At 45.6% G+C, this 18462-nt stretch overlaps 1 protein-coding gene and 1 long non-coding RNA gene across 3 annotated transcripts in view; one reads left to right on the top strand and one right to left on the bottom strand.

Moving 5' to 3' along the window:
- LOC139278575 (proton myo-inositol cotransporter-like) overlaps nt 1-18462 on the bottom strand; it is a 243509-nt gene that overhangs the window by 38132 nt on the left and 186915 nt on the right. For both annotated transcript variants that reach the window (XM_070897498.1, XM_070897499.1), the window contains exon 5: nt 2278-2441. In XM_070897498.1, coding sequence (XP_070753599.1) covers nt 2278-2441 — 164 coding nt within the window. The remainder of the gene's footprint in view (nt 1-2277; nt 2442-18462) is intronic.
- Nucleotides 1-18462, top strand: part of LOC139278576 (uncharacterized) — an 88918-nt gene that overhangs the window by 40791 nt on the left and 29665 nt on the right. The window lies entirely within an intron of this gene.

Genomic DNA, 18462 nt, shown 5'->3' with positions numbered 1-18462 from the left:
TCCAATGTGCAATCGGTAGTAGTGCACCCAACAATCATTGAAGGAAACAGTTGAACAATTTGAATGCTTGGTTTTCTGATTGCTATTACCTGCTTGCCAATATTTCTTGCTGCTTCCAATTCATGCACATTTAGTCAAATATATATTTAACTGGCTCAAATAATCAGTTATGCTGTTACCTAACATAATGTTTTGCCTATCCATATGCAGTCCTGATTTGCAACATCTTTGCAAGGTTTACTGCTACAGATACACACTAGATACAAGACCATTATGGACGTGCTTATTTGTACTGCAAAAATGGCCACCATGCTCCAATCTTTGTTTCTGATTGGTCCCCTTGGAGAATAAGCCTCACCCTGAAGTTTCACAGGAATGTGTATCTGGAACCCGCCCATCCCAAGGTCTCTGACTTTGCAAATTGTAACTCGATCCACTTTGGCTTCCTGAAGCGACAGAGGACAGAGCTCCCCAGAAGACAGCAAGGGCCAGCCGAAGTGCCTTACCCCAGTCCAAGTACATCCCTCCCCCAGCCAAGGTGCCTTACCCCAGTCCAAGGACATCCCTCCCCAGCCGAAGTGCCTTACTCCAGTCCAAGTGCATACCTCCCTCAGCCGAAGTGCCTTACCCCAGTCCAAGTGCATACCTCCCTCAGTCGAAGTGCCTTACCCCAGCGCAAGTGAATTCTTCCCCCCCCCACACCTCCCACCCCACCATAGATGGGGCAGGCATTGTGTACAGATTGTTAACACGTTTATTGGGTATGAAATGAATAGTGACAGTGTTGTGACTTCAGGATATCATCCACTCCAACAATGTATCTTGTAGGGGTTGGAAGAACATGATTCGTCTTCCCCATCCCCCCATCTCTCTTCCCCCGGCCTCTCTCACTCTCCCCCCGGCCCCTCTCCCAGCGCCTCGCTCACTCTCCCAGTGCCTCGCTCTCACTCTCCCAGCGCCTCTCTCCCACTCTCCCCAGCCCCTCTCTCTCACTCTCCCAGCGCCTCTCTCTCTCACTCTCCCCAGCCCCTCTCTCTCACTCTCCCCAGCCCCTCTCTCTCACTCTCCCAAGCCCCTCTCTCTCACTCTCCCAACGCCTCTCTCTCTCACTCTCCCCAGCCCCTCTCTCTCATTCTCCCCAGCCCCTCTCTCTCATTCTCCCCAATCCCTCTCTCTCACTCTCCCAACGCCTCTCTCTCTCACTCTCCCCAGCCCCTCTCTCTCATTCTCCCCAGCCCCTCTCTCTCATTCTCCCCAATCCCTCTCTCTCACTCTCCCAGCACCTCTCTCTCTCTCCCAACGCCTCTCTCTCATTCTCCCCAGCCCCTCTCTCTCTCTCTCCCAGCACTTCTCTCTCACTCTCCCCAGCCCCTCTCTCTCACTCTCGCAGAGCCTCTCTCGCACTCTCCCAGGGCCTCTCTCGCACTCGCCCAGGGCCTCTCTCGCACTCTCCCCAACCTCTCTCTCTGTCTCCTCAACCTCTCTCTCATTCTGGGAGGGGGCAGAGGCGGGAAAGAGAGGGCTGGGGCCTGAGCACGCGAAGAGAGTCAGAGCCTCAATCCTGCTTCTTGGCACTACATGGAGAGAATGATTTGGGCCAGGGTGGGGGGGGGGGGGGGGGGGCGAGCTTGACAGGGGCGGGGCTTGTCGCATATCTGTCAAAAACGTGCTGTACGGGCAGGGGGGGGGCGGGGCGGGGGCTGGACAGATGCCTGTCTGTCAAAAAAAGTGCAGTACAAATAGTTACATCGGACCATTATATTGTAAGATGTTACCTCCATACATGTTACCTCCAAGTCTAAAAAATACATATTTTTATTGAACTATTGTACTCTCAAGCTCAGAAATGCAACTGGTGCAGAATCAAACACTTCTTTCATCGTGGTTTCTTGGGTCAACAGCATCATCAGAATAGAGTAAAATTCCATCTGCTCTATCGTACCAGCATGCATAGTCAGTACAGCACACCCACACTACTGTTTAGAAGCCAAATTGTGGATAATATATCTACTTAAAATAAACTTCAAAAACATTTATATCTCTAAAGAGTCCTCATATAATTAAGGAAATAAATGCCTAGAAATAAGACTGTTTGTTTAGCGATGAGCCCTTGCACTAATTGCTAAAAGAGTTGACATCGCAAACATCAGATTTTTTTTGAAGGGTAGCCTCAACTTGCACTCTATGCCCGCATTACTTCTATGGGCAACAACAGCTGGGTTTTTATTGCTATTGTTATTATGAATATGTATAGATTGAGGAATTAAGTTTACCGACCTGCAAGACTGGCCAGGGTGAGCTTTCTGCGTCCTACCTTCTCAACCAACCAAACTCCAACCAGTGTAAAAATGCAGTTTGTGAATGCTGTGACTGCTGCCAACCAGATTGCTAATTTGACATCTTGGACTCCTGACATCTGTAATATGGTCGCACTGTAGTACCTGGAGGCGATAAACGGAGGAAATACATAATTAATAGTTTACAAATGGGCAATAAATGCTGCCCTTGTCAGCGATGCCCACATCCCATGAATGAATATTAAAAAAATCCAACCATATTAACAGTTAAAATGTTGGTTACTTGTATTGCGATTATACAATCATGATTTATTCAGCAGGATGAAGAGAATTAATAAAAGAGGAAGAAAGGGATGGTATTAACAATTTTGTTCTTTTAAGACCTAGCAAATTTGTTTCAAATCCCTTTACACATACAACGCATTCTTAAAATAATACTGTTGGTTTCCAGTCAAAGTTACTTGCATCAAGTTCAGTGATCTTGATAAAGAGGCACCTTCAGTGTAAGGTTTAAAAACAAACTACACTGAATCCTTTTAACTAATGCTGTTTGAAAACTAAGGGCTGAATTTTAACCTGGAAGAGCGTGTGGGTTTGGGTGCGGGGTTAAAACTGGGAAACATGTCAGCGCATCAGGAAGTCGGTTCCAATCTGCTGACTTCCGCATTTACCTCGAGTGCATTAGGCAGTGTGCACGCAACCCCCTTGGAAGAGGCGGGTTGGCAATGACCATATGTTAAATTGCTCAATTAGAGCGATATTAACACACATTTTTGACTTTAATGTCGGGTTTCCTGGGCTTCCTGAAACTCACCAGTGAAAGCAAGGCGAGTATACAGCAGCAATTGAGGGGACTGAAATCGACCTCAGAAAAATATGGCAACAAATACTCAGTACTCACAGCTGCTTACTCACCTGCTAGTGGTACGTATACAGTACTTTTGCTGAGGGGTTACTTTGCTATACTTGTACCACATCAGGGTGGGTACTTCTTCTGCTGCCTTACACTGTACCTCAGATGAGGATCAAGATGACCAGTGACAGCACTCGCAGCAGTCTGACGCTCACAGACCTGTAGCACCACAGAAGGCAGCAGCAGAGAGGTGCTGCTCGCAGGAGGCAAGACCCACAAAACAGGGTGTACATGCAGAGACTGAGTTTCCTTGATATGTCTTAGCACCAGTGTCTCAGGATGTCAGGTGCTGGCATATATCTGTAGCTTCCTCGAAGTAGACCTGCTGCCTGCTGGACCCGGTGGCCACGCATTACCAGTGGCTGTCAAAGTCACCACCGCCCTCAACTTTTTTGCCTCCGGCTGCTTCCAGGACTCTGCCACAGAAATACCGAGGATCTCCCTGTCGGCTGCGCACAAATGCACAAGACTGGTGACTGATGGCTTGTTTGCCAGGGTCGGCAATGTAAAGTTTTGCCAACGATGATGCCAGTCAGAATGAGCGGGTGCTCAATTTTACGACTCTGGTTAGCTTCCCACAGGTGCAGTGTGCCATCGACTGCACACACGTGGCAAGCTGGGCATCCCCAGAACAACTAGGAATATTTCTCAACCACAAGGGTTTCCACTCCATTAATGTGCAGCTGGTGTTTCCACAGGTGTGTGCAAGATTCCTGGGCAGCTGCCATGATGCCTTCGTCCTGCGGCAGTCAAAGCTCCCTGATCTCTTCGAAGCTGAAAACAGACTTAAGGGGAGGCTTCTAGGCAACAAGGGATCCTCAAATTCAAACTTGACTCATAACCCGTCAGAATCCCGATCACTGAAGCCCAACAGTGCTTCAATAAATGGCATATCAACACCAGATGTGAGATTGAACAGACCATCGGCATACTGAAGATGCGCTTCAGGTATCTGGACAGATCTTCAGTACGCACCCGGGTCTCTAGAATGGTTGTGGTTTGCTGTGCACTGCACAACATTATGCAACAACGAGACTTGGACCTGCAGGAGGAACAAGGCAAAGAGCTAGATCCTCCTCAGATGACTCAGAGGGGGAAGAAGGAGGAGGAGGAGGAGGAGGAGGGTGATGAGGGCAATGCACTCCAAGCTTCCCGGGATGCCCTTATTAATGCAAGGTTCACTTAGGCTGCACTGGTGGACCCATGCCACAAGCAAATGCAAACACCACGCTTTCTGCTCCTCCCCCCATCCCCCCGAACACAAAGCAGTACTTCAATCAATGAACCACCTCTTCACCAATCTCCATTGGTCCCCATCAACTCATGTCCTCACCATCGAACAATTTGGAAGGCCACTTACCATCCAGCCCCCAAGAATAGACAAGACGGAAAAGAGGTGAAAAAGAATAACATTTTTGAGATGTAAATAAAGAACAGAAACTTATCAAAATAACAATTTCTAAGACACACACGTGCATTTCCTTGTGCAACTACAAAGCCTAACTCTTCCTTTTTCTTCTACCCGTACATAGGGCAACCTGTGTGACTTCAGTAGAGGTAGAGGCAGGCTGCTCCGATCCTTGCTCTGACTGCTGAGATGCTCTTGGCTGACGTCCTCTCGGTGTTGGAGCCTGTGATAGCCCCTTCAAAGACTGCTCCACCTGCATCTGTGCAGGGGCAGACTTGTCCATTGGGAGAAGAGGAAGCATTTGGTTTACTGACTGAGAGGTGGGCTGTGGGTGAGAAGTAGAAGCACTTTGAGTGAAGTCTCCACTTCCATGTCCCCTTTTGCAATCATCCTCCTCATAGCCCAGCCACACGTCATTGCTACCACTGCACTGGAGAATGGTGATGATCAGTGCGGCCCTATAAGGCCAAGGTTAAGGCATCTATTTAAAGTGGCAGAAATGTTGTCATCCAGAGTCTGCAGGGTGGTGTTCCAGGCATGCATGGACTCATGTGATTGCAGCGTTTGGCGGTCCGTGGTGCTGGCCACTCTATCCATGGAAGAAGACATCATCTCAATGGCCTGTGACATCACCGCCATCATGCTTGAGGTGGACTCTTCCAATTTCCCTGCAATTGTGGAGAGTGTACAGCATTTGTGGCCAGCTGAGCAGAGCTTAGAGAGGGCTGCACCCTCCAATGTGGACTGTCCCTGTCTCCACCATCTGCTCACTTGTGAAGGGTGAGCTAGCAAGTGAAAACCCAACTCTCTGCCTTACTGGTCCCATCAAAATATGAGTATCTGTTGGTGCATGGTCTGCATGATGATGCACCCTCAATAGGACTCAGCTCCTCTGAGGACTCGTCGCCAGCCACATCCACCGACTCCTGCTATGAAGGCTGTGAAAGATGAAAGACATGAATTAGTCATGGCAAGGTAAGAATTTTGCAAGTTATTATGATGAAGATGATCATATTTCACTCGTGTTGAAACCAAGTCAACATGACATGTGGATGACATTTATTTAATGGTGTAACCAGGTAGCTGGGAGATCCCCGTCTCTGACAGCCAGCGACACCGTAACTCCACTGATCTCCAGTGCCTCCTCCTTTGCAGTTGTCAGCTGTGTGATCTGTGGAGGGGTCCCCTCCGGTTCTCTCCCTCTCCCTCGTATTCTGTTCTCTCTTCTCCTACAAAGAGGGACAGAAGAGACATTATGAGTGAGTAATAGCATGCGTTAATCCAATGGAGGGAATGCATTTGCTGAAGGTGACTATGAAGGAGAGGCATGACATTGCATAAGGATGAGGGTGAGTGGGCATGGTGGCTGGATTGATGGGGATGCGAGAAAGTGGATACAAAGAGAAGGATGGGTGCACTTGCAAGGTAAGTGGATGCAAGGAGTGATGTGATGGAGTAGGCCCGAAAAGGCAAAATGAGGGAGTGGGGTGATGCGTACAGCAGGATATAGGTGAATGTGGCTCTGTGCTCAACTTTCCTGCCCTGCTTCGGTCATTGAACCACTTTCCGCATTGAGTACAGGGACTGTGACACCACGCTCCTGTTGCTGACCACCTCGGCAACCTCCAACCACACTTTCTGTGTCTCAGCAGCAGGCTTCTTCCTCCCGTTGCTAGGGAAGAGTATCTCTTTCCTACTCCTCACAGCTCCGAGCAGCACATCCAGGAAGGCGTCTTTGAAGTGGGGAACAGCCTTTGCCCATCTCGGCTCCTTTGCAACAGTTCCAGTTCTCCAACAGCCAGCTCCAACTCCTTCGACGTGCATGTTTGGAGTGTCCCTTTAAATACTGGAGTTGAGATCACGTCATGCAAGTCCACATGACCCCTGCTACTGCTGATTGAACAGGAAACCCGGAAGGAAAATGATAAGAGGTGGCTGAGTTAAAAAGCCATTGACAGATGCTCTTAACATATTCAAAAGCAAAATACTGCGGATGCTGGAAATCTAAAATAAAAACAGAAAATGCTGCAACTATTCAGCAGGTCAGGCAGCATCTGTGGAGAGAAAAACAGAGTTAACATTTCATGTTGATGACCTTTTGTCATAAGTTTCTGCGCTTAACATATTTCCGGTCTTCCCATGCGCTATAGAACCTATCCCGCCACCCCAGTTCCCAGCATGATTGCACTTTAAAATCCAGCTCAAAGTACCTTTTATACTGAAAAAATCTTGACCCTTATGGGATTAGATTGCTAGAAATGATAAGTTTCAATCTACAAGGTAATAATAACCAACAAGCGAGAGTCTAACCACCGCCCCATGACATTCAGCGGCATTACCATTGTCGAATCCCCCACCATCAACATCCTGGGGGGGGGGGTCACCATTGTCCAGAAACTTAACTGGACTAGTCACATAAATACTGTGGCTACAAGAGCAAGTCAGAGGCTGGGTATTCTGCGGCAAGTGACTCACCTCCTGACTTCCCACAGACTTCCCATCATCTATAAGGCACAAGTCAGGAGTGTGATGGAATACTCTCCACTTGCCTGGATGAGTGCAGTTCCAACACTGAAGAAGCTCGACACCATCCAGGACAAAGCAGCCCACTTGATTGGCACCCAAGCCACCACCTTAAATATTCACTCCCTCCACCACCAGCGCACCGTGGCTGCAGTGTGTACCATCTACAAGATGCACTGCAACAACTCGCCAAGGCTTCTTTGGCAGCACCTCACAAACCTCTTCTGCCTAGAAGAACAAGGGCAGCAGGTGCATGGGAACATCATCACCTCCAAGTTCCCCTCCAAGTCATACACCATCCTGACTTGGAAATATATCGCCGTTCCTTCATTGTCGTTGGGTCAAAATCCTGGAATTCCTTCCTAACAGCACAATGGGAGTTCCTTCACCACATGGACTACAGCAGTTCAAGAAGGCAGCTCACCACCATCTCAAATGCAATTATGGATGGGCAATGAATGCTGGCCTGGCCAGCGATGCCCACATCCCATGAACGAATAATAAAAAAAGAACTCCAGTACCTAGCTGAGAACCTGTGTTCCGTTATTTCAGTTAAAATTGTTGTTATAAATAATTAAGTTACCTGTACTATAAGCTTTGAAAGCTGCAGTGTTAAAAATCAAGCATCATGATCAATAGTCCACTATAAAAACTGAAGTATTACATTAAAGTATTTCCTATAATACTTTACACTTTCAAAACTTTGAAAAAGTTCCACGAGACATCCAATTAAACAAAAAAACACAGGAATCCAAGGTAGCAATGGGGCAAATACGTATTTGATGGTGTTCTAAGCAGCAGGCTGCAGGAGCATCTACATAACAGTAACTTGATGAGCAACAGTTAGTGTGGATTCAAAGTCCAACAAACTTCTGAGGATGCGACAGATAAAGTAGGTAGTGAACTCCCTAATTATGCTTTCAAAAAGCTTTTGGCAAGTCCACATGAAAGATGAAACTAAAAGCCACAAAGAATAAAAGTAGAATGTGAAACATTATAAGAAATTTGTTTAAAAAATAGCGGAGTATTTATGTCAGGCATTACATCAGGCTGGGGTGGGTGGGGAAGAGGAAAAGCATGAAGTGGAGTCAAAGGATCAATTCTTGGAACCATTTCTAATCTATCGATAACCTGGATACCAAAACAAACTGGTTTACAGTGACTGAATAAATCAAATTCTGTTTTTACATCATGGAATTCTAAGATTTTTAACAGATGTTTGAGAGTGGGATGGGTCACATTACAGACTCCACAAGTGCTCTGAAAACATTGCGGGTAATATTACACAGCTTTTTACATTGCTCTGAGTCACTGTTTCCCTTCCAGGATTTCTTTAGCATCACAATCTCTAACATAAAGCCAAATAAACATCACAAGAGTTATAATGATATGAACAGGTAACAAAAGTATGTAATACCCAGAAAATACTACCAAGTAAACATAAGTGTCGTGATAATCAGAATCACAAATTCTTTCTTTTCAAAGCTGCTCAAGATACTGTATACCTTGTGGTATTTTTTGGGCATTTTAACACTCAAACACAGACAAACCTTGCTAGGAACAGCAACACAATTTTATAGCTATTTAAAAGTATAATTTTTAGTTGAACAGTAACATTAGCCATCGTTATTGTAACTGATAAGACATGGTCAGAGCACAGCAGTGCAGTGGTTATAACAAGAGAATCAGAGTATCTATTGTGTAGAGGCCATCAGTAGTAGTTAGCCAGCAGGAGCAGCCAACCATTGATGCTGCATAGCAAGTAGACACTCAGAATTTGGCACCAGAATCAGATTTCACGAGAACAGCAGAAAGAGCGCAATACTTCTATATGAACCATGGTCACTGTAAGCGTCAAACATTTGTCACCATTTCCCATCCTGTTCTCCTGGTACCACTAACTTAGTTCCCATTCCATTGCATTTGCTATCACTCCAAGTCCCACTCATTTGCTGCTGGGCTAGGACCTGGGTAGGAATGGTGCATGTGGGGCCAGGACTAACGAAGGCAGCGTGGGATGGATCAGTATATCGAGTTGGGAATATTCAAATACAGCATATTTCCAATGTGTCCCCTCTGCGGTTTACTTTATGATGCCTGTTCTCCTGGTTCTGCTCACATTACAGGCATTTGATCACCGAGCCACCGACTCCTTTTCCCTGGCAACAGTCTGAGGCTGTATCAGACTGTTCGCAAACTTGGTGTCATATTTGACCTCGGGGTGAGCTTCCAACTACATATCAGCATCATAACTAAGACCGCCAATTTCCATCTCTGGAACATCGCCCGTCTCCGCCCTGCCTCAGCTCATCTGCTGCTGAAACCCTCATCCATGGCTCTGTTACCTCTAGACTTGACTATGCCAATGCACTCTTGGCCAGCCTCCTACTTTCTACCCTCCATAAACTTAAGGTCATCCAAACGTCTGCTGCCCATGCCCTAACTCGCGCCAAGGTCCGGTCACCCATCATCCCTGTGCTCATTAACCTACATTAGCTCCCGGTTAAGCAATGCCTCAATTTTTAAATTCCCATCCTTGCTTTCAAATCCCTCCATGGCCTCACCCCTCTTTATCTCTGTTATCTCTTCCAGCTCCACAACCCGCCGAGATATCTGTGTTCTTAATTCTGGCCTCTTGTGTATGCCTGATTTTAATCGCACCACCATTGGTGGCCGTGCCTTCAGCTGCCAAGGCCCTAATCTTTGGATTCCCTCCCTAAATTTCTTTTTCCTCCTTTAAAATGCTCCTTAAAACCTACCTCTTTGACCAAACTTTGGGTCATCTTCCCTAATATCTCATGTGGTTCAGTGTCAAAGTTTGTTATGTAATGCATTGTACAAATAAACATTGTTATTATTTTTGAACAGCTTCTCCTCTTCTACCTGCACGGTTGCCTCTGTGCTCACGATGCCCATCCTTGGTCATCTCCTCTTCACCATTTACATGCTACCCCTCAATATCACCTAGCAGACTCAGTTTCCACATGTATATTTGGACACCCAGCTTTAACACCTACATTAGTCCAAAAGATGTTGCAATATTCTTCAGTTGCTTGTCCAGTATCAAAATGTAAAAGAAACAAAATTTCCTCCAGCTTAATGTTGGCAAATACAGAGCCATTTCTCTTTGGCACCCACAAGCCATTAAACTTGAGTCCAATCTCCCCAGCTGTCTCTTCAAGCTTGCAAAACCTTGGGGAACTGGTTTACATAAGAACATAAGAAATAGGAGCAAGAGTAGGCCATACGGCCCCTCGAGCCTGCTCCGCCATTTAATACAATCATGGCTGATCTGAAGGAATTAAACCTGATGGTGCATAACAGCTGAATCAGTGGTGGTTGAAATTCCTCCAGCTGAACATTGGAAAGACCAAAGCCACAGTTTTCAGTCCTGATAAAAACCTCTGTGTCCTATTTAACACTGAGCTGAGCTTCAAACCCGATATCCTATCCATCACCAAGACCAGTTACTTTCAATAATGTGTGCTGCTCCACTACCTCAGTCCCACATCCATTGAAAATCTTATCCAAAGCTTTGTTACCCTCAAACTCAATTTGTCCAATACCACAAGATACTACCCTACATAAACTTCAATGCCCGCATCCTGAGCTGCATTAATTCCCATTTACTGACTTACACTCCATTGCATTCCACCTCAGCAGCTTTTTCCTCCTATCTTGATTCCAGCCCCTTCTCTTCACTCCATTACTGATGGCCCGACAATTTAAAATTCCCTCCTCAAGCTCCTTTACTTCTCTCCTAGACGTTATGAGCCTTTTCAAAACCTCTCTTTGACCAAGCTTTTGGTAATCTCTCCTAAACTCTCCCACACTGGGTCGCCAGCCATTCATTTGTGAAGCAACTTGGGATGTTAACCTACATTAAACTCCATATATAATTGCAAGTTGTTGCCTTGGCCTTCATAACTGGTTGCACAAGGGGGGGGGGGGGGGCTTACAGGACATGTCTTTCTCAGCATTAATGTTTTGAATTTAACCCAAATTTCACAATGATCATTGCTTCCATTTCTAAAGAACAAATCCTGCATTACTGTAGGCCCTCTTCTAAATCAAAAATACAGGAAGTTGCAGGAGCACTGTTTCGTCCAACAGCTTCAACACTTTTTGATTGCTTTTAATCTTACCATCTTACTTTATATCCCTTTACAACTAGTTACGTGAACTACATATAAGAAATAGGTGGAGTTTGCTCTTTGAGCCTGCTGCACCATTCAGTAAGATCATGGCTGACCTTCTACCTCAACTCCTCTTTACTGCCCTATCTTTATATCCCTTGATTACCTTAATATCTAAAAATCTATTGATCTCTGTCTTGAATATACTCAATGACTGAGCATCCTCAGCTCTCTGTGGAAAAGAATTGCAAAGATTCACAACCCTTTGAGTGAAGAAATTCTTCCTCATCTCAGTCCTAAATGGTCGACCACTTATACGGAGACCCCTGGTTCTAGACTCCACAGCCAGGGGAAACATCCACCCAGCATCTACCCTGTCAAGCCCCTAAAGAATGAGATCACTTCTCATTCCTCTAAACTCTAGAGAATATAGGCATAGTCTACTCAGTCTCTCCTCATAGGGCAATCCCCTCATCCCAGGAATTAGTCTAGTGAACCTTCATTGCACTCCCTCTAAGGCAAGTTTATCCATCCACGAGGGTGAAATTACCCCTTTTTTGAACCCCACAGGGGCGCTACTGAGACATAAAGCAGTTTTTGCCCAGGGGAGGGGGTGCTACCCGGGAAATTGACCTGGAGGTTTTGGGGGCATTACCTCAGCAACGCTGTCTTGGGTGCCGGGCTGCTTGTCCGGTCTCACGCATCCCTGGTGGCCACCAAAAGGCCATGCAGAGTGCGCAGCGGCCCTCCCCTTTAATGGAAGGGGAGGAGCATTGTAGTGCGTTAGCACTACGCCAGCTTCGTGTAGTGTTGGACTCAGCGCCACAGTACTGCCCCAGGAGCGCCCCCCAAAGTAAGCAGAGCACCAAAGATAGCGCTCCACTTCCTATGAGGGCCGTATGGCCCAATTCTGCGTCGGGGGCAAGACTTCCAGACCGGGCGATAAAAGTCCTGATCCCGAAACGTTAACGTTCCCAATTGTGGTGATGGGCAATTTCGTCCCCCTGCACAGTACTTCAGGTGTGGTCTCACCAAAGTCCTATACAACTTCCTTAGTCTTGTACTCCAAACCCCTTGCAATAAAGGCCAACATGCCATTTGTCTTCCTAATTGCTTGCTGTACCTGCATAATAACTTTTTGTGCTTACTGTACAAGGACACCTAAATCTATCAGAACATCAATATTTAATAGTTTCTCATCATTTAAAAAAAAAAATTCTGTTTTTCTATTCTTCCGACCAAAGTGAATAACCTCACATTTCCCACATTATACTCCATCTGCCATCTTCCTGCCCACTCACTTAACCTGTCTATATCCGTTTGCAGGCACCTTTTGTCCTCCTCGCAGCATACTTTCACACCGAGCTTTGTACTGTCAGCAAGCTTGGAAACATTGCACTCGGAGATCTTATTGAAACATATAAGATACTGAGGAGGCTCGACAAGACAGATGCAGAGAGGATGTTTCCTCTCGTGGGGGAATCTAGAACGAGGGGTTCAGAATAAGGGTCGCCCATTTAGAACTGAGATAAGGAGAAATTTCTTCTCTCAGAAGGTCAGAAATCTATGGAATTCTCTGCCCCAGAGAGCTGTGGAGGCTGGGTTATTGAATATATTTATAGTGGAGATAGACAGATTTTTGAACGATAAGGGAGTGAAGGGTTATGGGGAGCAGGCAGGGAAGTGGAGCTGAGTCCAAGATCAGATCAGCCATGATCTTATTAAATGGCAGAGCAGGCTCGAGCGGCCAAATGGCCTACTCCTATTTCTTATGTTCCTATGTTCTTATGTCCCAAAGTCGTTAATATAGATTATCAGTGTTTGAAGCCCAAGCACTGATTTTTGTGGTACCCCTTAGTTACAGCTTGTCAACTCAAAAATTATCTGTTTATCCCTTCTCTCTGTTTTCTGTCTGTTAACCAATCTTCTATCCATGCTAATATATTACCCCCCATCCCATGAGCCCTAATTTTGTGTAATAACCTCTTGTGTGGCACCTTGTCAAATGCTTTTTGAAAATCCAAATACACTATATCCAATTGTACAGCCAACTGGCTGTACATAAACTAAAACTTTACAAATGTACATCATTGCCAAATTGTTCAGTGAAAAACAGGCTAATACTGCATTTACTGAGATAGATTACTTCCCACTCAAGCCTGTTTCATAACACTGTTATTCAATCATTTCAAATGTCTCTGAAGTATATAATGAACCATCACTCTCGGATAAACCAAATCACCACACAAAATGTCAAAGCTTTGGTTCTATTTCCAGAAAGTAAATAATTAAATATCACTTTACTGTATAACACACTTTAATGAATAGATTTTTCTCTAAGAGGCGGTAATGGGGCGGCAAGGCCTTTCTGACCGGGGCCAGGAGGATGGTCTGACCCATCCAAAATTGCCCCAGAATCGTGGGCGGCGGAAATGGGTTTCCACCCCCGTTGGGCACGCACCGACCCCTATCTGCCCTGCGAGGGAAATTGCCCCGCCGGAGTGGAGTGGCGTGGCCGCTGACCGGTGCCCCCGACAGCTTTTCCCGGCGAGAAGCTGCCAGTGACTGGGCACATGTCCGCCCTTAAAAGGGAGGGTGCTCTGCTGCGACTGCCATTTTATTTTAAATGTCGGCTGACTCTGAAGTCGGCCCGACAATGGCGGCCACAGGTTTGGCCATCCTGCCAATAGGCAACCCGGCACCCACTCTTGGCTGCCGGACCGTTGTCCAGGCCGAAGCCCTCCCAGTGGGCACCACTCAAGTGGCTGCAGAGCTCGCAGCGGCCCTCCCTTTTAACTGAAGGGGAGGGACATTGCTACGTGTCAGCGCAATACGGCACTGACGTCATCAGCGTCGCGTTGACGTGCTCAGTGCGGCGCTGATGACATCGCAAACCTTCTGCCCCGTTCCCAATGCACTTCCGCCTCGCAGCCGCCCAAAACACTGCCCTGACAATTTAAAAACGTTTAAGAGGCAAAATCCCTCTATTCCCTGCCCCAAGGATTTGGGTGGAGAATCATCTTTTAATTTGAATTATCCAACCTGTTTGGGGCGGAGGGCAATTTCACCCCCGTTATTTTTCACTCAGATTTCTAAAACTAGCGCAGATTCAATATGCAAATCAAGGGATAGGCAAAACAAAATATGTAAGTGTAATCTATTAATCCTCAAGGGAAAAGCTAGAGAAAACTGCCATCATTAGTATTCATTATTAAATCAAGTGAATATTTCCAGGGACTGGAAATTATTCCTACACAACTTTACATGATATGGTATAAATTAAGACAACTATCTTTCCAGAAGATGACACAACTCATGGGTGCTTTTGAATAGAGCAGCCATACTAATATTCACTAGAAAGGCAAAGTAATGTTACAGCTTCAAATAAATAAGTCACTGCCGGGCTCAACCTGCACTCTCTCAAAAATAATGGGCAATTTCTTCATATTTCTGATACGTATAATTTCTCTGCTCATTCCAGGTGGCTATGCTCTACAATTTTAAATAAACAAACTGGACACTTGTATTTTTACACTTTATCTCATCTTTGTTTGGTTTACTTGAGTGTAAAACCATTAAGGAAGGTTATCCCTCAATTAACAGTGACGGCAATTCAGAAGGAACTTATAGTACATGAAATATATCACATTGGGAAGATGTGATCACCTTATCACATGACAATGTAGGTTCTTACTTTAGGAAAGGTAAAGCCAAATATCCGCAGCTCATTTGCCATAACTCTGGTTAAGAGCTGCAAATTAGTTCAGGTCCCAGCCTTAAGAACATAAGAATCAGGAGCAGGCCACATGGCCCCTCAAGCGTGTTCCGCCATTCAATAAGATCATGGCTAATCTTCGACTTCAACTCCACTTTCCCGCCTGATCCCCATATATCCCTCAATTTCCAGAGAGTCCAAAAATCCATCTCAGCCTTGAATATATTCAACGACTCTGCATCTACAGCCCTCTGGGGCACAGAATTCCAAAGATTCGCAAGCCTGAGTGAAGAAATTCCTCCTCATCTCAGTCTTGAATGTCCGACCCCTTATCCTGAAACTGTGCCCCCAGTTCTAGACTCTAAAGACAGGGGAAATAATCTACCCTGTCAATCCCCCTCAGTATCTCATATGCTTCAATGAGATCACCTCTCATTCTTCTAAACTCCAGAGAGTATAGGCCCAATCTACTCAATTTCTCCTCATAGGACAACCATCTAATCCCAGGAATCATTCTAGTCAACCTTTGTTGCAAAGCTTCTAAGGCAAGTATTTCCTTCCTCAGATAAGGAGACCAAAACTGCACAGTACTCCAGATGTGGTCTCACCAAAGCCCTGTATAATTGCAGCAAGACTGCCTTACTCTTGTATTCCATCCCCCTTGCAATAAAGGCCAAGATGTCATTTGCCTTCCCAATTGCTGGCATGCTAACTGTGTTTCCTATACAATGACACCTAAATCTCTCTGAACATCAACATTTAATAGTTTCTCACCATTTAAAAAATATTCTGATTTTCTATTTTTCCTACCAAAGTGAATAACCTCACATTTCCCCAAATTATACTCCATTTGCCACCTTCTTGCCCACTCACTTAACCAGTCTATATTCCTTTGCAGACTCTTTGTGTCCTTCTCCTTACTTTCCCACTTAGCTTTGTATCGTCAGCAAACTTGGATACAATGCGCTCGATCCCTTTGTCTAAGTCATTAATTTAGATTGTAAATAGCTGAGGCCCAAGCACTGATCCTTGCAGCACGAGTTACAGCCTGTCAACTTGAAAATGACCTGTTTATCCCTACTTTCAGTTTTCTGTCCATTAACCAATCCTCTATCCATGCTAAAATATTCCCTCCAACCCCATGAGCCCTTATCTTGCGTAGCAACCTTTTATGTGGCACCTTATCGAAAGTCTACTGGAAATCCAAATATGCTACATCCACAAGTTCCCCTTTATCCACCCTGCTAGTTACATCCTCTAAAAACTCTAATGAATTTATTAAACACAATTTCTCTTTCATAAAACTACAGTAGCTCTGCCTAACCACATGATTTTCCAAATGCCCCGTTACCACTTCCTTAATAATGGATTCCAGCAATTTCCCAACAACTGATGTCAGGCTAATTGGCCTGTAATTCCCAGTTTTCTCTCTCTCCCATCTTTCTTGAACAGCGGGGTTACATTTACTACTTCCAATCCGCTGGGCCCGTTCTAGAATCTAGTGAATTTTGGAAGATCACAACCAATGCATGCACTATCTCTGCAGCCACCTCTTTTAGAACCCTCGGATGTAGGCTGTCAGGTCCAGAGGATTTGTTGGCTTTTAGTCCCATTAGTGTCTCAAGTACTTTTTCTCCATTGATTAATTACTTGACGTTTCTCAGTCTTGTTAGCCTCTTGGTTCCCCACTACTTTTGGTTTGCTTTTTGTCTATTCTGCTGTGAAGACAGATACAAAGTACTTGTTTAAAGTCTCTGCCATTTCCTTATTCCTCATTATAATTTCTCCTGTCTCAGCCTCCAAAGGACCAACGCTTACTTTTGCTACTCTTTTCCTTTTCATATACTTGTAGAAGTAGTTACTATCCATTTTTATATTTCTTGCTAGTTTACTCTTATATTCTATTTTCTCTCTTTTTATACATTTTTTGATCATCCTTTGGTGGTGTCCAAAGCTCGCCCCATCCTCAGGCTTACTACTATTCTTTGCAACATTAGAAGCCTCTTCTTTTAATCTCATCATCATAGGCAGTCCCTTGAAATCAAGGAAGACTGGCTTCGACTTCTGAAGTGAGTTCTTTGGTGGCTGAACAGTCCAATACAAGAGCCACAGACTCTGTCACAGGTGGGACAGATAGTCTTTGAGGGAAGGTGTGGGTGGGACTGGGTTGCTGCACGCTCTTTTTGCTGCCTGCACTTGATTTCTGCACGCTCTCGGCGTTGAGACTTGAAGTGCTCAATGCCATCCTGGATGCACTTTCTCCACTTAGGGCGGTCTTGGGCCAGGGACTCCCAGGTGTCAGTGGTGATGTTGCACTTTTTCAGGGAGTCTTTAGAAACATAAAAAATAGGTGCAGGAGTAGGCCATTCGGCCCTTCGAGCCTGCATCACCATTCAATAAGATCATGGCTGATCATTCCCTCAGTATCCCTTTCCTGCTTTCTCTCCATACTCCTTGATCCCTTTAGCCATAAGGGCCATATCTAACTCCCTCTTGAATATATCCAATGAACTGGCATCAACAACTCTCAGTGGCAGGGAATTCCACAGGTTAACAACTCTCTGAGTGAAGAGGTTTCTCCTCATCTCAGTCCTAAATGGCCTACCCCTTATCCTAAGACTGTGTCCCCTGGTTCTGGACTTCCCCAACATCGGGAACATTCTACCCGCATCTAACCTGTCCCGTCCCATCAGAATCTTATGTTTTTATGAGATCCCCTCTCATTCTTCTAAACTCCAATGTATAAAGGCCCAGTTAATCCAGTCTCTCCTTACATGTCAGTCCAGCCATCCTGGGAATCAGTCTGGTGAACCTTTGCTGCACTCCCTCAATAGCAAAAACGTCCTTCCTCAGATTAGGAGACCAAAACTGAACACAATATTCCAGGTGAGGCCTCACCAAGGCCCTGTACAACTGCAGTAAGACCTCCCTGCTCCTATACTCAAATCCCCTAGCTATGAAGGCCAACATACCATTTGCCTTCTTCGCCACCTGCTGTACCTGTATGCCAACTTTCAATGACTGATGAACCATGACACCCAGGTCTTGTTGCACCTCCCCTTTTCCTAATCTGCCGCCATTTTGGGGGTGTCCTTGTATCATTTGCCGTGAAGGAGCTCCGTATAGATTACTTGATTTGGGAGTCTCGTGTCTGGCATGCGAACTATGTGGCCTGCCCAGTGAAGCTGATTGAGTGTGGTCAGTGCTTCAATGCTGGGGATGTTAGCCTGGACGAGGACACTGATGTTGGTGCGCCTGTCCTCCCAGGGGATTTGTAGGATCTTGCAGAGAGATCGTTGGTGATATATCTCCAGCGCCATGAGGTGTCTTCTGTACATCATCCGTGCCTCTGAGCCATACAGGAGGGTGGGTATTACTACAGCACTGTAGAACATGAGCTTGGTGATAGATTTGAGGGTCTGGTCTTCAACACAGAAAATGCTGGAAGCAGGTCAGGCAGCATCTATGGA

This window comes from Pristiophorus japonicus, chromosome 13 (genome assembly GCF_044704955.1).
Source record: "Pristiophorus japonicus isolate sPriJap1 chromosome 13, sPriJap1.hap1, whole genome shotgun sequence".
Classification (NCBI taxonomy): Eukaryota; Metazoa; Chordata; class Chondrichthyes; family Pristiophoridae; genus Pristiophorus; species Pristiophorus japonicus.
The sequence above is the reverse complement of the archived record's forward strand: the minus strand, read 5'-3'. Positions and strand labels throughout refer to the sequence as shown.